Below are 22,402 nucleotides of genomic sequence, written 5' to 3' on the forward strand. Positions count from 1 at the left end.
TTAGGGGCCACCCATTCGGGTCCGCCGCAGGCATGCCCCATGCCCCCGTGTCTCCACGCCGGGTTTATCTCCACCCTTGTGCGATCCTACAGATGCGACTGCAATGTCGGTGGGAGGTCTCTCTTACCCCTGCGCGCTTTCGTCCCTTTTTACTCTTCGGTGTTATGGAATAGGGTTCCCGTTACAGGTGCGTTCCTGGCGCGGTCCCACCCCCGTTTGGCTCCGCCCTCTCGCTTAGGCTCAGGTGCACAAGCCGGAAGTGCGCTCCCTTCCCAGGTGAGTGACTAAACTTTCCGGGTCACGTGAACGGGCGGAGCTGGAGGAGTGCGAGTTACCGACCGACGCACCGAGGGTTCGAGCCAGGGACCCGGACAGGGAACCTGAGCAAGGTCGAGGACGCCTGGGCCCGGTGGGGAGGTAGGACGCACGGCTCGGCCTGCCACCCCTTCCCCCCTTCCTCTTTCCTTTCCCCAGCCCGGGAACGCGCCGCCCGGAGTTAATCTTTAATCTCTGACCTCTGGCGGCGGGGGCGGGGCGGGACTCTGGGGTGCCCTGGGCGGGTCATCCCTCCCCTGGGCCTGCGCCCGGGTCTAGCCCCCTCCCCCATACCTTTCTCTTTCTCCCGCCCCAGGTGCCGGGTCGCAGGTACCCCCGGCCTGACATGCGATAGAAGCAGCGCGCGCGAGAAGCCCGGTCCCCGGTGCCACCAGCCTGTCGCCCGGCCCATGGCGAGCCCCGGCCTGGGGCTCCTTCTGGTGCTCGGCCTGCCGCTGCTGCCGGCCCGGTGGGGCCGGGCCCGGGGGCAAAGTAGGTACCGGTGGAGGGCGCGCGGGGCTGGGCTTGGAAGCGCGGGTTACCTGGGGCTTGGAGAGGTCAAGAACGGGGGAGCGGTCATGGGATACCTTGAGAGGAGTCTACAGGGTCGATCAGGGTAGGGGCTTCTTTGGACGATTGGAGTTGGTGTAGAAATTCCCGAGTTCCTGAGGAAGGCAGTACTAGGGCCTGGGGAGAGGAGCCTGTGTACCTCAGTCTCAGTGTGGTTGAAGTGTTTTGGGCGGACTGGGAGCCAGGAGGAGGCCTGCCTGGGCCTCTGATCCCAGGTTGACCAGACTGGCCATAGGTGTGGACCCAGCCTTTCAGTGCTTGTATTTCAGTTTCGGGAACCCGGGGGGGGAGGTGTGAGTCAGACACTCCAGGGAAACGCAGGATCCACCCAGATCCTTAAGGGCCAAGGGAGGGCTGGAGAGGTGGTGGGGGGAGGGCAGGGTCTGGCTTCCAGACATCATCTGTTATAGCAGACCCCAACTCAGCGCAAACAGCAGACTCCTGTGGGCTGATTGCTCACTGCTGGGCTTTGCTGGTTTGGGGGTGGCTAGAGGGGCAGGAAGGACTGGGCCAGCCCCTGCAGGCAGGGCTCCCACAGTCTCTATCAGGACAGAAGACTCAGAAAGGCAGAGTTCTAACCGAGGGATGCCCAAGGAAGGTCCCAAGATGGGAAGGATAGATAAGGATTAATTCGTACTCTTTACCTACCCCCTCCCTACAGTGCTGGATACCCGTATAAATGAGAACGGCACGGTTACACCTGCTGAGCCAGGCTCTGGCTCCGGTGGGGCCCTGGTGAGTTGGGGTTTTAGGAGGAGGGCAGCAGGGAAGTTACTCAGGCATCCCACATGTAGCAGGTGAAGGGGCCCAGACTTCCAGAGGTGGCAGGTGCTTGGGAGGGGGAATCCCAGGCGGGGGTGGGCGATGGTGGTGGGACATTGGGAGCCCTGGATGCATCTCAGATGAGGTTGGACAGTCAACCTGTCCCCTCTCCTGCAGTCTCAGGGGGCTATCACTGCCATCATTGTGGTCTTCTCCCTCCTGGCTGCCCTGCTTCTGGCCGTGGGGCTCGTGTTGCTGGTGCGAAAACTGCGTGAAAAGCGACAGACAGAGGGCACCTACCGGCCCAGCAGCGAGGAGCAGGTGGGTGCCCGCGTACCGCCGCCCCCCAACCTCAAGCTGCCGCCCGAGGAGCGGCTCATCTGAATGCTGGGGCCCGCTGCAGCCACCACCACTGGCCAGGATCGCCCGGTGCTCGCTCACACACAGCAACTGCCACCAAGACAACAGCCTCTGAGGGTTCAGGAGGACTTGGGGGGCCACGGGGCACCTGCCTGGCGGGCTCGGTGAAGCATGCCACCTCTGCTTGACTCTGCCTGCAGTTGGGGATGCCGGGGCTGGGGGCCGCCTCCACGCTTGCTGCACCGTCTTCGATCGGCCTTCTGTCCTGCTGCCACACAGGCCCGACAAAGCCTCTCCTTTCCTTTCAGTTCAACCATGCAGCCGAGGCCCGGGCTCCCCAGGACTCCAAGGAGACAGTGCGGGGCTGCCTGCCCATCTAGGTCTCCTTGTCTATCCGTCTTCCTTGCTGTGTGACCTTGGGGGAAGGCAGAGCCCTCTCTGGGTAATCAGACCTACCCAGTGCTTAAGAATAGCAGGGAAGAAGGTGCTTTAAAGACTCTGTCCCTGAGGGCAAGGGAGAGAGAGTGTACTGCTCACATTTTATATACATACACACATACATACATTTGGTAGTGAGATATAATAAAAGCTTTTTCTCTTTGAGCTGATGGGGGCAGGAGTTAGTCTAGATGGAGGGAACAAACACAGGGCTCATAGGCTGTTGAGAGATGAATTGTAAGGTTGCAAGGATCCTAGGACTAGGAGGGCTTCCTGGAAGGGAGGGACTTTCAGCTACACGTCAGAACCAGCTGGAGGCTGCCCCAGGAGGAAGGAAGTGGATGGGGTACATTTCTGAGCAGAGAAAGAGCCCCCAGATAAACTCACCAGGAAAACCAGCTTTGAGTTCTTGTGGCTTTATTGAAGGACTGGGGTCTCTTCCAGGTCCCTGATTCTTAACCTTCAAAACACTTTTTAAGCTCAGCGACTCTGGGCCGGCTCCAAGCCTGGGGTTCCTGCCAGTTGGCAGGTGCAGCAGGGGATCTGAGGGCCTCTGGCCCCTCTGGGAGCTGGAGGTGAGCGTGCTCTGCCTGTGGGACATCAGAGGGCTGGGATCTGGGGTCCTCTGGGGAACCAGGATCTGAGGAAGAATCAAGGGGTTGGGATGTCCAGGTAATATCCAAGTTGGGCTTTGCGGGGACCAGAAGTTGGGGACTTTCCAGAGGGCTGGAATGGGTGGGTGCTGTGGAGAGCTGGGCGCAGGGGCTCTCCTGGGCCCTGGGATCTTTGGCTGTCTTGGGGGAAGGAGAGAGATGTAGGATTAGAAGATGGGGCTCAGGGTCTCCTTGGCTGCTTGGATCCGCGGAAGCCAATGAGGACTGGGATGAAAAGATGATTTCTTGGTTGGCCTCCAAGTGTGGCTGGGAAATAGGGTCCTTTGAGGAGGTCATGGCATCCAAAGGCTGGAGGGTTTGCAGAGATGGCAGGTCAGCAGGTAGGGACAGGGGCTGAGGCTCTGGTGGTTTTTCCTCATCTGGTTGCCATCTTGATGTTCCTGGGATGTCAGGCTGGATAGGGGTGGGGAGATGGGCAAGTTGCTGGCCTTCAGAAGCTGGAGGGGCTGGGAAGAAAGACGGACTAGAGGGGGAGGACTGGGGGGCTCTCACCAAACTGAAGCAGCTGTCTGGGTCCCTTCTGTGGCAGCAGTCCAAGCTCTGGCTGGGCCGCAGGCCCCCCGTCCTGCTGGCTCCCATGCTTAGACTGTCCAGAATCTCACTCAGCAAATCCAGCTCTTCTCCGGACCCCAGGAAACTGCTGTCCAGAGCTTCCTCTGCCCATGGGTCCTGGGCATCCTCAGGGCTCAGAGAAGGTGCCCTGGGTAAGGATGGGAGCCTTGGATGTCTGCCCAAGACCCCAGTCCTGACTGGGCTCCTCTGGAGCTTCTTGAGTTTAGGCACCATCCTCCCCATGGGTCCTAGCCTCCCACTTCCAGCTTTGCCCCCTCCCCACTCCCAGCCTTTGAGCCTTACCCCTCCTCCAGGGACTCAGAAGGGCTCTCCAGCCCCCTTCTTCTGCTAGGGCGCAGGGGCCGGTTCTGCAAAGGACAGATTTGGAGGGCGGGGCCTCAGGAACTACAGAATCAGGTTTCTGGAGGAGGGTGAGTGTTAAGTGGGTTCCGGATATTGGGGTAGGTGAGTGAGAAGTCTGGGTGGAGACGGAATGGGAGGAGGACTAGGTGGTAATTCCAGGTGTGAGCCTTTGCGGTGAGGGGTGGGGTGGGGGGACACAGGTACCTTTCCAAAGTGCTGGGTGATAGGCAGGCGCTGCTGCAGGCGATCTGATCGGCTGGTGAGGGACAGGGCTCTCAGGGAACCCCCCCTTTGCAGGCCAGAGTCCCCATCCTAGGAAGAGGGTGGGTGAGCCAGGAGCCCCTTCTTCCACTGCCCCAGCCATTGGCTACTGGCCTTACCTTGTACATCAGAAGGCTCTGCACACCCTTCAAGCCGCTCTTGGCCTGCGGAGGAGCCAAAAGAGAATTAACCTCCTTGGTGATTTGACCCCGAGCATTTTGACAACTCAGCTCTCCATCCCATAGGACAACTGCCTTGCCCTCTGTTCACATTTGTGCCTCACAGACAGCCACAATTCTCCATGCACCACCTAAGAAGTCAACCCAAGTGTTCCCAGGGGACATAACCACTGAATGAAATGGGGAGTGGCAAAAATGGAACATTGTAATAATGCACCAGCATTCAAAAACCAGGCAAGTGAATAAAACCTAAGGGACAATTTGGAGCTGCAGACATTGGCCACAGGACACCTCGGGGCTCGGGAGACAAGGAAACCGAAGGGCAGAGGCTGGGACTGTAGCGTCAGCGGACAGAAGTTGTTCACCAATGAAGCTGGGTTGTCAATTTCAAATAGGGAAGAAACGATCCTGACGAAAGTAGGCAAATGGAGAATAAAAGCAGGAAAACTTGTTAATGGCTTAACTGCTGGTTTGGTTCTGATCAAAATGTTTGCACTTTAAATCCGGGGTGGGGGGTAAAATGTCCTGCTCCCATGAGGGGTTGACATGTGCCTTGTCCCCTTGTCTTTGTCACCCCGGTAAGTGGCCTGTCTACTGTAGCCTCACCGAGCGGTACATGTTTCTGACAGCTGGTTGGGTCTTGGCCTTGACAGAATGCAGGAGGGCACCACCACCTTTCTGGGAAGAGAGAACAGCAAGGGAGAGATACTCAGTACCCTGGGGTTACCCATGGCTCCACCTCCCCACCCCGGCTGTGTGATGCTGGACAAGGCCCTCTCCCTAGGCTAGTCTCAATATCTTCACTTCTGTCTGTAAATGAGCATAATGATGACCCTCCCTGGGGACTGTTATGGAGCTAAGTCAGCCCAAAATAAACGCTAAACACGTGTCCGGTGTTAGCTACCTTTAGGTTGTCTGCCCAGAGCTGGTAGGAGCGAACAGCGCCTGCAATGAGGAGACGTGGTCATGGCTGGTGCGCAGAGGCTGGGGTGCTGGTGGGGCGGGGGCTACGGGCTAGGCACAGGGCTCACCTGAGGAGCCCCCGCTGCGGGTGATCTCCTGCTCAAAGAGATCTGAGAAGCCCTCTCCCGTGTTCAGTTTCTCCAGTCGGTCTTCAATGAACTGGGGGAGGGGGAAGGGTCAGAAAGGGCTGCCACCAACGCATCCGAATTCGGGGACTCAGGATTCTACCCACGCAGAAGCCATCCCTGGCCCCTCCAGGGATCCACCCCCGGAGCCTCCTCAGGATGCCAGAAGCCCAACCCTCTCCCCGCTGCCGCTGTCTGAATCCTTCAGGGACCAGACCCCGCCCCTCATAGGGACCCGGAAGTCGGACTCTGACACTCCTGACCGGCCCCCCTCCTTTCGGTGATCCTGGAAGAAGTCGACCTCATCTTCAGGGACCCGAGAACCTATCCCAACACAGATGGACCCTAGAGTCCAGTCCACTTCCGAAGAACCCAGGAATCCGGCTCCACTTCTCTCCTATGTCCCTGCAACCCCGGAGTCCCCGCCCGGCTCCTCCCCAGCAAGGGGAGTGCGCACTCGCGACCCGCCCCTTTCAGTGTCCCGCACGTACCGTACAACCCCGGAGTCCCACTCCCGCCCCGGATGCTCTATCCTTAGGGACCCAGGGATTTAATCCCACCTCAATCTCCCCAGGAACCTGGGAGTAGATCTTATCCCCAGGAGTCAGGGGCTCCCAACTTCAGGGAAACCGTAGTTCCGTCATGCCTCCCGGGGACCCGGGGACCCTGAAGGGTGGGACTCCGCCGGACCGCCTCTAGTCTCCCCTCTAGCTCCAGCTCGCCGCCCAGGGACCCAGGATTTTCCGCTCTCGCCCAGGCCCCCAGCGCCGCCCTCAGGGTTCTGGCGCACCTGTTTGAACAGCTGCAGGTGCACAGCCCGTCGATGGAAGGCCTGCAGGGGCGCCCCGGGCTTCTGGGCCAAGAAGGCTTCTTCGCTGAAGGTCACAGGCTGGCCCTAGAAGAAATACCCGCGATCTAAACTTCCGTGGCTCTCCTGGACCCCAGCTGTCTCCTTATTCTATCGTGTGTCTATGCAGCAAACTTAAAATGGGACCGGAATGGTATCTATCTCATCATACGGTTGTGAGCATTAAATGAGATATAGTGACAGTAAAACCTAGCATTTGTCGAGTGCTCACGATGTGCTAGGCACTATCCAAATATTTTGCGCATGCCCATCCACTGACTCCCATGACCCTTTTGTGCGGGTACTCGTGGGATTCCATTTGACAGATGAACAAGCAGAGGCACAGAGTTAGCACTCCATAAAGGCTAGGTATTATTATTGTTGTTGTTGTTGTTCCTTCAAGGACCCAGCAGGCCTCTCCCTTAGCCTCTCCACTGCTCACCGGGCTGCAGATGAGCGCGTCGCGGTAGCCCCCGAAGAGCAGAGCCTGCGCTTTGAGGAAAAGACGGGAAACCCCTTCCCCGGGTGCCAGAGCAACCTTCCTTAGCCGCAGCCTCAGCAGGGACACCTGCGGGACATTGGGAAGCTGTGAGCGGGCGGGTGTGAGGCCTCGGCCTCCGCGACGCGGCAGGAGCATAGAAGGGGGTGACACTGACCACGTCTGGGGGCAAAGCTTGCACGTCGTCGAAGGGCGTCTCCAAGGTATTGGAGTCCACGTTCATGACCACGACCTCCTCCAGAGCTTTCTCCCGCACTCTCTGCGTTGGGGAGTGGGGGTGGGGACAGCCGCTCAGAGCCAGAGGATCTCTGGCCCGGGCGGTTCTTGGGAATGCAGGAGGAGGAGAATCCCGTCCACCGCTGCGGTCCGGGTCCGCCCCCACTCACCTCGGCGAGACTGGAGTGCACTCCGATGAGGTAGGGCATGGGCGCACTGCAGACAACCGAGGGGACAGGTCATGCGAGTGCCGTCCCACAGTCTCCAGGACCCCTGGGCTCTTCCCCAAGCCCCGCCGCTCCCAGTCTCCCGCCCCTCACCAGCAGTAGTCTAGCAGGTGCGGCGGCAGCGTGGGGATCAGCACGTGCTCCCAGTGCATGGGGTACAGGAGGGCGCAGGACGCGTGGACGCACGATGTCAGCTGTGGATACATAGGGGGCCGTGGAGTCAAGGACTGGACATATCCCCCTCCCCAAGCTTCAGGGAGGGCGCAGGACGCGTGGACGCACGATGTCAGCTGTGGATACACAGGGGGCCGTGGAGTCAAGGACTGGACATACCCCCCTCCCCAAGCTTCAGGGACCTTCTTTGGGATGGTGGCTCTCCTGGCTCCATTTCCCACGTCCCCAGGCTTCTGTCCCTATCTCCCCCTCCTCGTCCCTTCCCCACGCACTACTGGGTAAGAGGTGGAAATTCAAATCCCTTTAGGAGTCCTGTGAAGCCCAAGAATTCGGCAAATTACAGTGTTTGGAGCTGGTGGGGCCACTACTCAGCAGGACTCAGTCTTTACGTTTAGGGGGCGGAGCTAATATGCAACCCTCCGGATCTCTCCCCTCAGTGGTAGAACAGCCCAGTAACTCCACCCCTAAGAGGCGGAGCTAGAGCTCAGCTTCCCTCGGTCCTTAGGGATGGAGCTCGCGTTCGTCCTGCATTCGCGACCTCCGTCCTTCTCTTAGGGACGAAACTACAATTTAGCCCTCCCTGGATGCCTCCCCCCAGAGGGGCGGAGCCAGCCTTGTTTCGGCCCCTAGTGGGTGGGGTCTGGACTAAGCTCTCCCAAAGAGGGGGCACTACAGCGCAGCCCACTCTGAGTCCCCCCAGAAGGGCGGAGCCAGGATCCAGAACAACCCTGATTTTCAAACGGGCAGAGCCAGGACTTTGCCTCGACTCTCACGCTGTGGAATTAGAACCAGGAATCTGCCCCGCCGTCCCGCCCCCAGGGACCAAGCCAGGCCTGGGCCCCACCCGCGGCCCGGCTGGCCCCGCCTCACGGTGCTCAGCTTGCTGGCGATGAGTAGGACCCTTCTCTCCGCCAGGAGCGCGGCGAACAGCCCCACGATGTTCTCGTCGGTTACCGCCACCACCAGCTCCGTTAGGTTCCTCTGAGGATCGGAGAGAAGCGCTGGGCGCATGGGACCGCGGGATCCGACCGCCCCCTCTGGGTGGGTTTCGGGACTCCCCGCCCCCCGGACTCCCCGACCCCAAGACCGAACTCACGTTCTCAGGAATGGATGGCAGGCGGCCGGAGTCGGGGGCTACGAAGCAGGAAAGCTGGTGGGGAGCGATGGGCGGGGGCACCGATCAGTCAGGGGTCGGCCTCACCTGGGTGCCCAACCTAACCGGGTCCCCAGTTCTGCTCACCGGCCCGCTGTTCCCGGGGGCAGGGGGCGGGATGCTTTGCGCACTGGAGACAGTCACTCCGCGGCCCTGGGAGAGAGGTTGTGGCTGTGTGGTCCTCAGGGCTGGGGTGCAGCTTCCCCATCCACCCAAGGGGGTCCCCCAGAGGCTGGGGGCTACTCACCAGCTCGACTGACGCCTGAGTCCCAGGCAGGGGCTGCTGCAGGAGGTTTAGGAGAAGTTCCTCAACCTCAGAGACCTGGGTGGGAGCGGGGTGTCTGAGCCAGGACGTGGGTTGGGGATTCTGAGGACCTTGACTGGGGCTGAGTGGTCTGGGAGGAGCCGAGGGTCTTAGGTCAGGCCTGGAGGTTCTGAGCCTGGCCAGGGGCTTGGGAGGGTAGGGCTGGGACTCGCACAGGATTAAGGGGGTGCTGGTCTCACTTGGTCCTGGGCCAGGAGATCGCCCACTGTGTTCAGCAGCTTGTAGAACACCTCAAACCAAGGCAGGTGACTATAGGGAGAAAAGAGATTCTATGAACTACCCCTAGGCCAGGGCCCTTCCCACCCCCACCCCAGAGCCCATACCCCACACCTGAGGATGCAGAGGCAACTGTGGGCACCAGCCCGTAGGTGGCAGAAACCATATCGGCGGGTGCCGCTCAGGTCGGTGAGGGCGAAGGTGAAATGCTGCACAGCTGCACTCGGGGGTTCCCTGCAGGTGGGAAGGGCTCTCAGAGACCTGAGGGTCCCAGCTCCCTGATCTGTCCCCCTCCCCCAGCCAGTACTGTGTCCACCAGTCTGAGTTCCTGGGTCCCTGAGTGTCCACTTCTATCCATACCTTTCCACATCAAAAGGGAAGCAGAATTTAGGCACCATCTGCATAGCCTCCTGGGGGTGGAGAGAAGCACATGCTGCTTGACAGCCCACCCCTGGCCAAGACAGTCTTCTGCCTTGGGTAGACTGGCCCGGGTCCAAGGGGAGGAAAGAGCCAGCCTGCATACCTGGTCCCTGAAGTCTGGGGGGAACTGCCGCAGGATGGGGGGATCTGTGGGAGAGCAGGCTTCTAAGTGCAGGGCCCCAGGCCCATCCTCCAGGTCCCACTCCCACCTGAGGCCCCCAACTCACCCTCCTGCAGGGAGGCAGGACAGGCTGCTTCAAAGAACCAATCGAACACGGCAGGTGGATCCCCTCTGTGGGACAGGACACGTGGGACATCAGCTCAGTGAGTCCAGGGGCTTGCTTCTGCTTGTGCAGTCGTGCAATATGGGTGTCTGCAACACCACATGTGTGTGCGCGTGACAGGTGTAACTGTGTGTGTGTGCCCTCAGTGATTTGTGGCGGTGTGTACAGGTCATGTGCTGCTGTGTGAACAGTATTGTTGATTGTGTATGCATGACTGAGAAGTGTGGAGCAGAATGAGAGTGTGACTCTGTGTGTGTGTGTGTGTGTGTGTGTGTGTGTGTGTGATTCTATCCTGTGTCTGCCTGGCTGTCCAGTAGGTGTCAGGTGGGAGTGCAAGTGTGTGTGATCTAGCCAGTGCAAGTACAAATAACATGCACAATTTCTTGCGTGGCTGTGAGTGTGGCCGAGTCAGTATGTGTGTGCCTGCCCGGGATCGTTTCAAGAGCAAGAGCGCCTGCCCCTGTTTCTCGGGGTGGGAGACTTCATGGTGCCCCAGGGGCTGACCCCAGACTTCTCATCAGAGCAAGGAGGGCCACAAACCCTGGGCTGTGAGCCGTGCCCTCTCTGCCGTGCTCGCTTGCCCCCCCTACTCTGCCCACCCCACAGAGGATGCTGGGACTTGGGCTCTGGGGGAGCGACAGAGAGACCTGAGGAGAGACAGTGGTCGGATGGGTCTGGCTGCAGACACACGCAGCCTCTGACACCCCGCCATGGGTACCCCAAGCTCTTCACCCTCCTGCCCACGCGATCCCACACAAGCAACTGGGCACAAGGCCCCACACCATCTTCTCTCACCTCTCAGTCCCCTGCTGGCCCCCTGAAGCCATGTTCCCCATCTCTCTGATACACCAAGAGGTGCCTGCTCAGAGTTACAGACTTAGTCATGCAGAGCCGGAAGGCGAAAGAGAGAGAGAGAGGAAGGAAAGAGGGGCTGAGAGTGGCCTGAGAGTGCCTGAGAGTCAAGTTCACGCTGCAGGCCCGCTGAGATACCTGCCCCAGTCCCAGCCACCTGCCGCTGTGGCTCACAGCCCCTCCCCGGCCTGCCCCAGTTCAGCTCCTCTTGGCCCCAGCCCAGGCCTGCTCTGGGAGTCGTGGTCCAGAGAGTGGGGAAGGGCGCAGCTCTTACTCTGCTTTGGATCCCATGGTCCCTGCAGGGCCACCTCCGGCAGCGGGGCCCTTGCCCCAGGGGTCCTGGGGGCCTGTGCTTGCGCAGGGCTGGGCCCTGAGCCCGCTCAACTTCCTGTGTGGCTGGGAGAGGAAGTTTGACGGGGTGACGTCCTGGAGGGAGGCCCCCGCCCCCACCCACTGAGAGACCCAGGCATCCTGCCTCCTAGCCTTCTGAGGGTAGGGTGAGCGTGGGTGGCAGGCTCAGAGGCTAGACCCCCAGCACCGCTCTGCCAGGCCAAGGCACCTCTAGTCCCTGACATCACACCCAAGCCTTCCTCTCTCTGGGGCAGCCAAAGATTCACAATTTGCTTGAAATGCTTCCTCTTTTTCCTCAACTCTTCCTTCCTTTGGCCCATCAGCACCGGCCATTCCCTGTAGGACCACCAGAGGGAGCCAGGCTGGAGAGTGGACACAGGGGAGCCAGGGAGGTGAACGTCCCACAGACAGAGTGTCCTCACGGACACAAACCCAGGAGTGCAGAGGGACAGCACACATCCAGAGAAGTCCTTGCCCAGCCATGTGACAGATGCAGAGGTGACACACAGGTGCAGCCAGCAGCTGGTTCCAGACAAAGACTACAGATCACAGCGGTGGGTACAGACAGGACCATGGAAATACAGATCTGGACAAGAGACAGAAGTGCATAGAGTGCAGATACAGATAGAACAGTAACAGAGGGACAGACATGGTCAGGACCCCGCCCCGAGCCAGAGTCATAGCCAGACATAGTCATGCACACGGAGAGAGACCCATCCAGACACCCGCAAGCAGAGTTGCAGACCCGGAAAGAGACGGAATGCAAGTGGACAGACGGCCACCTTGTCCTTGGGAAGCACAAGGACATACTTGCAGGCACAAAGGCAGAACACAATACAGGTACCCATGTTCACGCACATACACAGAAAACCCCAGAGGCAGACCGAGGGAGTCCAAATTCAACAGACCCTGTGAGACTCCTTGGACTCCTGAAAGGTACTGAGAAGGTCTGTATGGATATAGGTGTGCGCAGGTGAGAATTCACATGCCTGGCATGTCCTGGGGGAGTCTGGAGGTGGGCGTCTGTGTGGCTGTGGGGTCTGTGTCTCCTCCATCAGACTGTGTAAAGATGCAGGTGATTCTGTGCATGTCTGTTGTGACTGTGTTTACACCTCTGATGTGTGAACTCAGAGTGGGATTCTCTGGGCAGCTCAGAGCTGTATCTGGAACGTAAATGGGTATGGTGCCTGTCTCACAGATCCTGTGATGTCTCAGTGAGAGAATTCATGTAAAATGTTTACTATGAGGCCTGAATAAAGCCTTTTTTTAAAAGATTATTTATTTATTTATTTGACAGGCAGAGATCACAAGTAGGGGGAGAGGCAGGCAGAGAGGAGGAAGCAGGCTCCCTGCTGAGCAGAGAGCCCAATGAGGGGCTCGATCCCAGGACCCTGGGATCATGACCCGAGCTGAAGGCAGAGGCTTTAACCCACTGAGACACCCAGGTGCCCCCTGAATCAAGCTTTTGATATGCTCTGTCTGTTATTGTGGGAGGAAGGTCAGCTGAATGTTTAAGAAAGTGACCTTGGAGTCACAGAGACCTGAGTTCAAAGGCCTGACTCCATTCTTTAATGTCTCCCTTCTTTAATGACCTTAGGCAAGTCATTTGACTTCTCTGTATTAATTAACTATTGCTGTGTAACAAATCACCCTAGAGTCAGTGGCATAAGAGAACATATATTTGTCATCTGACAGTTTCTGTGAGGGCCAGGACTCAGGGCACAGCTTATCAAAATCTTCTATTTCGGGGTCTCTTAGCTGTAGTAAGGAGCCTAAAGGGCTGTGGTCTCATCTGTAGGACCAGCTGGGGAAGGGGCTGCTTTGAAGCTCGCTATTTAGTTGTTGGCAGGACTGGGTTCATTGTGGATTGTTGGACCGAGTGTCTCAGGCCCTCACTGCCTGCTGGCTAGAGGATACCCTTGGTTCTTTGCCATGTGGACCTTCCCAACATGCTGCTTGCTTCACTACCGCAAGCAAGCTGAGAAGGTCACAGAGCTCATCAAGATGGAAGTCCCAGTCTTTTGTAACCTGATCTTGGAAGTGGTGTCCCAATATCTCTGATGTACCCTGTTGGTCAGAAGCCATCACCAGGTCCAGCCCCACACTCAATGGGAGGGGATCACCCAAGGGCGTGAGTAGGGGAGATGGGCCTCCTAGGGGATTAGTCTGAGAAGCTGCCTTCTGTACTCTCTCCTTCATTCTTCTCTCTGTAGAAGGAGAAAATCAGGACATCTACAGTGCACTTGCTCATTCATGCAACAAAGAATTACTGAGGGCCTGTGTTACATCAGGTTGTTCTAGGCACGTGGTGACCAAGGTAGACAAGGTTCCTATTGTTGTGGAGCTTACATACCAGTGGAGAGGCAAGAGGACAGACAGAAGAAACAGGTGTGTAAATAGACAAGATAATTTGTGAGTTAGCAATAGGTGCCATCAGTGAAATGAAACAAGATAGCAGATGGAGAGGGGCTGGGTGCTAATTTCTGTTTGCCAAGGGCAGGCTGCTCCGAGGAGGTGACATTTGAATGGAAAGCTGTAGACCAGAAGTGGCCAGTCGTGAGCACCTCTGGTAGCAGAATGGCATGCACAAAGGCCCTGAGGTTGAATCAAGCTTGATTGGATTGAGCACAAAAAGGTCACTGCAGTTTCAGCTTAATGAGTGTGGGGGAGGGTGATAGGGATGGAGTCAGCAGAGGGTAGAGACCAAGGTGAGAATTTGGGCTTCAGCCTGAGTGTGAGGAGAGTGGTGGGAAGGTTTGAGCTGGGGAGGGACAGTCTCTTATTTGCATATAAAGGCTCCTCTCTGGCTGCTTTGGAAGGAGGACTCACTTCAGGGTGACTGGGGTAGCAGAAGGGTGTCCAGGAAAGCGATTGCAGGGAGGTTTCTGAATGTGGAAAATGGTGGCTTACCCCAGGGTATAGACAAGTGGGGAGAAGGGGTCAAATTTGCGATATATTTTGGAGACGCAGACAGTGAGCCTCAGCAAAAGATAGGAAGTGCGTGTGGGGCATAGGAAACGAGGAATCAAGGCTGACTGCTAGCTTTGGGGTCTGAGCAACCGGATGGTGCCATTCATTGGAGAAGGGGATGTTTTGGGAGTAGAAGAGGGAGTTCTTTTGGGGCCACATTAGGTTTTAGATGACAAAGAGAGCCAAGTTCACTGCCTCATCCATTGTCTTTCTGCTCCACCACCCCTCACTGTGCTGAGCCTGCTGAGCTGTGGGTTGGTGGGGGCGGGGTATCCAGGCTGTTGTCTCTACACTTCCTCCTAGCTGCCGTGAGACCCAGTCAGGGGGCTGGAAGGCCAGTCTGGGTGTGTGGGAGAGCATAGAGTGTGCTGGAAAGAGCTGACTGGTTCTCAGCATCTCTCCTCCTTTCTTCTCTTCCTCCTGGTTTGCCTGCCTTTGGTATTGCAGAAGTGAGAAAATTAAAAACAAAACAAAACAAAACGCTTCCTAGACTTCTTCCCAGCTCCAGTTCTGGTTGCAGATGAATTTCTACCAAGGAAAAATGCTCATAAAATTTGGAAGGCAGAGAGGCAGAACTCTGTGTGTGTGCGTGCCTATTTCCAGCTTTGCGGGTGTTGGGAGATGTGCTTGGATTCGGTAATTCTGGGGGCAGCCTCTCAAGCCTCTACCTTTCTCACTGAGCAGAGGAAGCAGCTCCCTGATGGCCGAGCTCTGTGATGTTCCACATGATTCCAGGGCTACTAAAAAATGTGTTCTCATGAGCACCACCAACCCCATCAGCTGGGAGCTTGTTAAAAATGCAAAGTCTGGGGGCGCCTGGATGGTTCAGTCAGTGGAGTGCACAAGTCTTGATCTCAGGATGTGGGTGTGAGCCCTGCGTTGGGTAAGGGAGATTACATAAAAATAATATCTTTAAAAAAAATGCAGTCTTGGGCCCCACTCCCCCAATCTACTACTCCAGGAACTCTATGTAGAACCCAGGAAGCCATGCTCTAGCCAAGTTTTCCTGTTGATTTTTATTTTTTACATTTTCTTTTTAAAAATGTAAGCTCTACACCCACCTTGGGGCTTGAGCTGATGACCCCGAGACCACGAGTGTGTTCTACCCGCTGAGACAGCCAGGCACCCCTTCTTGGTGATTCTTTTGCACATCAAAGTTTAAGAAATACTGGCCTACAACTCACTTTCAGTCCCTCCAACAATGTTACAAGCCCCTAAATCCTTGCATTAAATCCTTTTCTGCTCCAAATGCCTACCAGAGTCCTTGCACTGAGCTCTGGCTGATAAAGAGGAATCAGAGTTGGAGGCTTCACCGGGTCAGTGCTTGGACTCTGGCTCACCGCTTCACAGCTGTGGGACTTCGCGCAAGAGACTCCTTGCGGCAAACTGCAATTTCCACAGATGGTCACAGCCACGTCTCCCATCCCATATGCCCTTCTGGAATCTTGCCTCCAGTCTACATCCCAACCTCTCGAACCTGGGTAGGCCTTCCTGAGCCTGTTGGTTAGGAGTCTGGAGGACACTCTCTGACTTCTGAAGGTAGGTCAGGCAAATGCGGTGTATTCTGCCTCCCTCTCTTGCGATGGTTGCTGGGGGCGGGGCGCGGGGACCAGTCACCATGCTGTGAGGATCCCCCAGCAGACTACAGAGGGAAAGTGATGCCCTCCTCCCAGCCCTTCTGAACAAATCGAGACTCAGAGACGGAAAGTGGCTTGCCCTACTCAGTTACCCCGCTCTCCGGGGATGGGACGCTGAAACCTCCATCCCGCTCCCCATCACCCCCAGAGCAGATGCCCGTCCCCACCCCCTTCCATCCCGAAAGGCTCACTTGCCAGATGGCGCAGGATGACGAAAAATGCACAGGACAGAAACAGGGCAGGACACCGTTTATTAAGCAGAGGCGAAAGGAGGCGGGAGGGTCGAGGGCACAGCGCCTTTGGCACGCAGGCTCCCAGGCTGCAGCAGGGGCCGCCCTCCACCACCCCTGAGGGGGAAACCGAGGTTGGCCAGGGCTGGAGGGGAGGGGAGGGGCGCTCGGGGGAGCCAGAGATCACAGGTGAGGGGGAGCTCAGCAGTTGGGGTGGACGACAGTCAACTGGGGCTCATAGGTCTGGGGGCGCCATTGGGGTTCTTGCGGGAGGCCCAGGAGAAGGAGCGCGGGTGGGAGCGGGGAGGGAAGGCTCACGGGTCAAAGGTCAGCTAGGGCCCGAGCGGAAGCGGAAGCAAGCAGAAGCGGAAGCAGCAGCCGCGAGGTTCCAGGTTCCTGGGGGCCCTAGGCCACCTCCTCCTCGGCCTCCTCCTCGAACTCGCCCTCCTCGGCCGTGGCGTCCTGGTACTGCTGGTACTCGGACACCAGGTCGTTCATGTTGCTCTCGGCCTCGGTGAACTCCATCTCGTCCATGCCCTCGCCCGTGTACCAGTGCAGGAAGGCCTTGCGCCGGAACATGGCGGTGAACTGCTCGGAGATGCGCTTGAACAGCTCCTGGATGGCCGTGCTGTTGCCGATGAAGGTGGCGGCCATCTTGAGCCCCCGCGGCGGGATGTCGCACACGGCGGTCTTCACGTTGTTGGGGATCCACTCGACGAAGTAGCTGCTGTTCTTGCTCTGCACGCTCAGCATCTGCTCGTCCACCTCCTTCATGGACATGCGGCCGCGGAAGACGGCGGCCACGGTCAGGTAGCGGCCGTGGCGCGGGTCGCAGGCGGCCATCATGTTCTTGGCGTCGAACATCTGCTGCGTGAGCTCGGGCACCGTGAGCGCGCGGTACTGCTGGCTGCCGCGGCTGGTCAGGGGGGCGAAGCCGGGCATGAAGAAGTGCAGGCGCGGGAAGGGCACCATGTTCACGGCCAGCTTGCGCAGGTCGGCGTTCAGCTGGCCCGGGAAGCGCAGGCAGGTGGTGACGCCGCTCATGGTGGCCGACACTAGGTGGTTGAGGTCACCGTAGGTGGGCGTGGTCAGCTTCAGGGTGCGGAAGCAGATGTCGTACAGGGCCTCGTTGTCGATGCAGTAGGTCTCATCCGTGTTCTCCACCAGCTGGTGCACCGACAGTGTGGCATTGTAGGGCTCCACCACCGTGTCCGACACCTTGGGCGACGGCACCACGCTGAAGGTGTTCATGATGCGGTCCGGGAACTCCTCGCGGATCTTGCTGATGAGCAGCGTGCCCATCCCGGACCCCGTGCCGCCCCCCAGCGAGTGGGTCAGCTGGAAGCCCTGCAGGCAGTCGCAGCTCTCCGCCTCCTTCCGGACCACGTCCAGGACGGCGTCCACCAGCTCGGCGCCCTCCGTGTAGTGGCCCTTGGCCCAGTTGTTGCCGGCTCCCGACTGGCCTGCGGAGGGGAGGGGCGGAGAGGGGGCATGCCCCGCGGTTATGGGGAGAGCTCGCCCTCCTTGCCACCCCCGGCCATGCTAGCGGTTGGATAACGAGGTTGTTATTTCGTTAGTATGATTGTTAGTCCTTTCTCTCTGCTTCCCTCCTTGCCTCTCTTCATCCAGCAGCCAGAGGGATTTGGGTAAAACCCGAATCCGATTCATGTCCCACTTTGGCTCAAAGCCATCCCACTTCAGCTCAAAAACCAGCTCCACTTTTTAGTAAAAACCCAGATCTTCCCCTCAGCCTGCAAGGCCCTGCAGGATGGGCCACTTCCTCACAGCCCCCCACCTCTCTCCCTCCCCCCCATCACTCTGCTCCAGCCACAGGGTCCTCCTTGCTGTTCCTCCAACACACCAGGCACATTTTTTGCCCCAGGGCCTTTGCACATGCATTCCCTCTGCCTGAAATGCTCTTCCAGCAGATACCCATGTGGCTCTCTCACCTCCTTCAGGACCTTATCACCCTCAGTGAGGCTCTCCCTGATCACTCTATAAACAACTGGACCCTTTCCCATTTTTTTTTTATCCCTCTTGCCTGCTTATTATTTCCCCCCTGCAAACACTGACAAACCTGTGCTGTCCTATTAATCATGTTTATTGTCTGTAATCTCACAGGGAAGTGTGAGCTCCAGGAGGACAAGGATTAGTATTAGAATTCGTGCTGGTATTTTCACAAAAAGGTAACATTTTTTCTCATCCCCTCTCCTCTGACTCCACACTGGTGTGACCTCATCAACCCTGCCCTGGACTGGTTCCCACCCTCATCGTCATCTCTTATTCCCACAAAGTCTGTTCTCCTCCAAGCCGCCAGAGGGTGTCTGTGAGCACCCGAGTCAGGTTACCCCCCTCTACCCACAAACCTCCAGGGCTCCCACCCCCTCAAGACACAGGCAAAGTCCTCCCTGCAGCCCACAGGGCTCTGAATAACCTACCCCTACCCTGTCACCTTCCTGCTCTTACCTCCTCCCTCTCTCCCCCTTGCTCACTCTGCTCTGGCCACACAGGCCTCCTTGCTGTTTCTCCAGCATACCAGGCCTGATGCAGCCCCAGGACCTTTGCACCTGCTGGTTCTGATGCCTGGGATGCCCTCCCCCCTAGGTATTCACATGGTTGACTCTTCCTTCAGGTCTCTGTGCCATGTCACTGCCTTAGAGAAAATAGGATTGCCAGGCAAGCTGGCTCCACTGCCTTCCCTACCCTCTCTCCCAGGGACCATAGAATCTCTTAGCCCCGATGGAGCCAACTGTGGTCATCCTAGAATCCCTCACACCCTTTGGCCAACACTATTTAGTCCTTCCACAGCTAGATCCTCAGGACATATTGTGCGCCATACCCACACCATACCCACGCAGTATCATTATTGATACTGATCATATTGATCGTATCATATCATGATATTGATACATATCATTATTGATTTGATTGCTGAATCATCACATAGACCAGAGAGGGGAAGTCACTTGTCCAAGGTCACACAGCTTGTTCTGTCAATGCCTAGACTTCAGACTCTAAACTGGCTCTGAGGAAGAGAAGTTCCCTGGGGTGCTGGGGGAGAGGGTGGAGCTTGGGGTCTGAGGCCAAGTGGGTGTTATACAGCCAGCCTGACTTAGGAGGCGCTGGGAAAGGTTTCAGAGAAAGTTGTTCACGGAGTGTGCTTGCTCCTTGAGTCTGAGTGCTGCAAATGTGTCTTGTTGTTTTCACGTGCTGTTCCCTCTGTCTTGCACACCTTTCCTCCCTTCAGTGCTTCTTGGCACTGCTCCTGTTTTAGACTGCAGAAACTGATGATGATGGTGAAAACAACACTTGCTTATTTACCTTTTGCTCTCTGCTGGGCATTATTCTAAGTGCTTAACACATATTAATGGCTTTAAGCCTGGCCATCCTGAGATCCCGATGAGTAGGTCTTTTTTATAACCCTTGTTTTAAAGATGTGGAGATGGGGCACAGAGAGGTTAAAGAGCCTGGTGGAAGTTCCCCAGCTGACTCAATCAGTGGCTGACTTGTACTTATTTATCTTCTCTGTTGCCCATCTCCCTCCATCAGGAGGTTGGGTCCCTTAGGGTAGAGAGTTTCATCTGCTTTGTCCATCTGGGGGTACTGCTTCTGGTATGTGGTAGGTGCTCGATAAATTATTTGTGGAATGCGTGAAATGGCAGAGCTGGCATTTTCACACAGGCAGTCTGGCTCAGGTCCATACTGTTAAATTCAAATGCCACCTCCTCCAGGAAGTCTTCTCTGCACCTTCCCCCATATCACATGCCTGTCCTGGACTCCCACAGTGGCCTGTGTTTCCCCTGTCACAGCCCTGACTGCCCTGCCACCTCCCCCACTGGGCTGTGGGTCCCTGTGAGTCTCCCATGCCATGTGGAGAATTTTCACCAAGCATTTGGAAGTAAAAGGAACAAGGAGGGGGCTTCTCGTGCCTAAAACTCACCAAACACAAAGTTGTCAGGCCGGAAGATCTGGCCAAACGGGCCAGAGCGGACAGAGTCCATGGTGCCAGGCTCCAGGTCCACCAGCACGGCTCTGGGAACGTAATTTCCTCCTGCAGGGAAGCAGATGGAGGGCAGCTGGGGTGCGGGAGTGCCAGGAACCAGCATCCTGTCCCCTCTCAGCCTCCCGGCCCCCACTCTGGCAGGTGCCCCTGAGCCCTACCTGTGGCCTCATTGTAGTACACGTTGATTCTCTCCAGCTGCAGATCACTGTCCCCGTGATATGTGCCGGTGGGGTCGATGCCATGCTCGTCACTGATCACCTCCCAAAACTAGAGGGATGGTGGTTTTGGTGTTAAGGGCAGAGGGAAGGGAAACAGGAGGCCAGGCCTGTCCCTGCCTCTCTGGGTCCACGACCTCCAACGACCTCCCTAGCTGCCAACCTGTACCCCAGCAAGGTGAATGGGGGACCGGGAGGCATGGTGGGGAGGCAGGGATGAGGCAGCAAGAAGGGAGAGGTGGGGGCGGGGTGGGGCAGAGTCATCACCTCAACCTATCCTGCCGGCGTCAGCTCGCCTAGGCTGCAGCCGCGGGGAGGGGCCGTGTTTCTTTGTGCATGTGAAGAGGACAGTGGGCCAGCTGTGAAGCCAGCTGTGGCCAGCGGACAGAAGGCTCGGCCCCACCCCCATCGCCCTCTTTGTTCCCGGCCTGGCTATGCCCCCGCCCTCCTCCCCCAGCCGTCCCTGGGGTGCTGGCCTCCTGGGGACCCCATCCCTCCGAAGGGCCCAAGGTAGGGGAGCTCTGCAGAGCTCGCGGACCCGCTCCGCCACTACCGGCGGCCTCCGACGCCCCATCCCCCGCGCACCTTGGCCCCGATCTGGTTGCCGCACTGGCCGGCCTGCAGGTGCACGATCTCCCGCATGGCGGTGGCGCTGATGGTGGACGCGGCGGCGGCGCTGATGGGGGAGCTGCGGCGGCGGGACGCTAGGCAGACGCTGCGGCGGCGGCAGCAGCGGCGGCGGCGGCGGCGGCGAAGCACGGTCCCTGCGCCCCCGGGGCGCCTCTATATGAGCGGGCGGGGCCCGCGTCACGGCGGGTCACCGGCCCGCTCCGCCCCCTGGTCCCGCCCCGGGACGGAGGTTGAGAGGGTGGAGGGATTCCCCCCCACCCCACGTCCAGCGCCTGGAGACCTCCGGGGGCACCGCTGGGCCACTCCAGGGCCGCATGCTCCCCCACCGCGGGCCGTGGGATGAAGCCCCCCAAATTCCGCCAGACCATCTCTTCCCACCCGTCGGCTCCCAGCCCGGCCTGGCGACCCGGCTCCTGCGGAGATCTGGCTAAACAAGCACCTGAGACAGCCGGCCTCTCCCCTGCCCTCCTCCCACCTACCTCCAGGGCGGCCTTGCCTCAGTTTCTCATCCGTGGCCTGCCTCCCCATTCCATTTAGGTCTTATTTGCCAGAACCCTGGCGTCAACTGAGAGGACTCCTAGTGGGGCCGCGCTGGGGGCTCCGGAGTTGCGGTGTGTTTTGGGAGGGGGCGGTCAGTCCCCAGAGGACTTGAAGCCGCATAGTAAGTAACAAGATTTTTCTTCCACGTTTGGCTGGGGATGCTTCTGGAAGGCGGTGCAGGTTGTAGGGAACACTGTGCCCTACCCACCCCCCCAACATTGGGCTTTGGGTCCGTGGCAGTTGGGGCCAGCCCCAGCCTTGCCTGGGGTTGAATATCAAGGAGTAAGACTTCTAGCGGGACTATACACGGGGTGGGTGATGAGCCCGCCCCCCCGCCATAGACCCCTCTCTGCTCCAGTATTGTCATTCATCACAAGGCCTGCCCTACCTTCGCATTTCTTGTTAGCTGTATGACCTTGCACAGGCCGCTTTGTCTTTGGCTGAATTTCCTTATCTGCAAGATGGGGCAGTCAAGAATGCCCGCCTGTAGGGCCACAGGGAGGGTCCCATGAGAGGGCCCAGTTAACAAAAAGCGGGTTCCAATTTTTCCTGGGAAGAGTAAACAATAAATTGTAGCTATTAGTGTTACAGTCATGATCAGGGGCTGGGAGAGACTTCCTGTGCTGACCCTCAAGGGAAGGCCAGACCTCTTGGGGCCACCTTCTCCTGACCTCTAGCTCTGCCTTTCCCAGGAAGCCTCCTCCTCACCTCCTCCACATGCCCTGTGGTTTCCAGCTACTGTGGGGAGGGGGTGAGATCAGTCGGGTTGGCAGTGTGCCTAGGGCCTCACATTTGCCCGTGGCTTTTGGTTTTGACACCACCCCCCTTGGTTTTCAACAGGGGGTGATTCTGCCCTCCCAGGGGACACTTGGCAATGTCAAGCCTGGATGGGGTGTGTACATGCGCTACTGGCATCTAGTGGATGAATGTCGCCAAAACATTCTACAGTGCCCAGGACTGTACAATCCCTCCGGGGCCCCAAGAATGATCTGGCACCCAATGGCAGTAGTGTTGAGTTCTGGGAAACCTTGTGTTGCCAAGTGGGAAAAAA

At 58.0% G+C, this 22,402-nt stretch overlaps 3 protein-coding genes across 7 annotated transcripts; 1 reads left to right on the forward strand and 2 right to left on the reverse strand.

Annotated features, from left to right (window-relative positions):
* Positions 1-289: 289 nt before the first annotated feature.
* Positions 290-2,843, forward strand: CRB3 (crumbs cell polarity complex component 3). The gene is made up of 5 exons (XM_032883764.1): positions 290-409; positions 632-807; positions 1,547-1,620; positions 1,825-1,968; positions 2,316-2,843. Exons 2-5 carry the CDS (start codon positions 726-728, stop codon positions 2,385-2,387), a joined length of 372 nt encoding a protein of 123 aa, XP_032739655.1. The 5' UTR covers positions 290-409; positions 632-725; the 3' UTR covers positions 2,388-2,843.
* Positions 2,844-2,850: 7 nt separating this feature from the next.
* On the reverse strand, positions 2,851-11,192 carry DENND1C (DENN domain containing 1C). Of its 5 annotated transcripts, none has more exons than XM_032883760.1 (23): positions 11,050-11,185; positions 9,867-9,931; positions 9,743-9,786; positions 9,580-9,629; positions 9,334-9,453; positions 9,183-9,252; positions 8,926-9,000; positions 8,766-8,831; positions 8,622-8,675; positions 8,396-8,506; positions 7,445-7,641; positions 7,295-7,340; positions 7,066-7,167; positions 6,852-6,977; positions 6,353-6,457; positions 5,506-5,596; positions 5,379-5,419; positions 5,081-5,152; positions 4,415-4,459; positions 4,239-4,346; positions 3,975-4,039; positions 3,612-3,819; positions 2,851-3,512 (listed from the first exon to the last, which is right to left on the reverse strand). In XM_032883760.1, the coding sequence occupies exons 1-23, from the start codon at positions 11,064-11,066 to the stop codon at positions 2,901-2,903; spliced, it is 2,490 nt and encodes an 829-aa protein (XP_032739651.1). In that variant the 5' UTR covers positions 11,067-11,185; the 3' UTR covers positions 2,851-2,900. The 5 variants fall into 5 exon arrangements, with proteins under 5 accessions (XP_032739651.1, XP_032739652.1, XP_032739649.1 ...); XM_032883761.1 differs by having other exon boundaries at positions 7,445-7,545; positions 11,050-11,184; XM_032883758.1 differs by having other exon boundaries at positions 2,851-3,819; positions 7,445-7,545; positions 11,050-11,188.
* A 4,773-nt stretch (positions 11,193-15,965) lies between these two features.
* Positions 15,966-20,903, reverse strand: TUBB4A (tubulin beta 4A class IVa). The gene is made up of 4 exons (XM_032883765.1): positions 20,767-20,903; positions 20,125-20,233; positions 19,904-20,014; positions 15,966-17,426 (listed from the first exon to the last, which is right to left on the reverse strand). Exons 1-4 carry the CDS (start codon positions 20,821-20,823, stop codon positions 16,369-16,371), a joined length of 1,335 nt encoding a protein of 444 aa, XP_032739656.1. The 5' UTR covers positions 20,824-20,903; the 3' UTR covers positions 15,966-16,368.
* Between the last annotated feature and the right edge of the window lie 1,499 nt (positions 20,904-22,402).

This window comes from Lontra canadensis, unplaced genomic scaffold (assembly GCF_010015895.1).
Source record: "Lontra canadensis isolate GAN:19392208 unplaced genomic scaffold, GSC_riverotter_1.0 scaffold88, whole genome shotgun sequence".
Classification (NCBI taxonomy): domain Eukaryota; kingdom Metazoa; phylum Chordata; class Mammalia; order Carnivora; family Mustelidae; genus Lontra; species Lontra canadensis.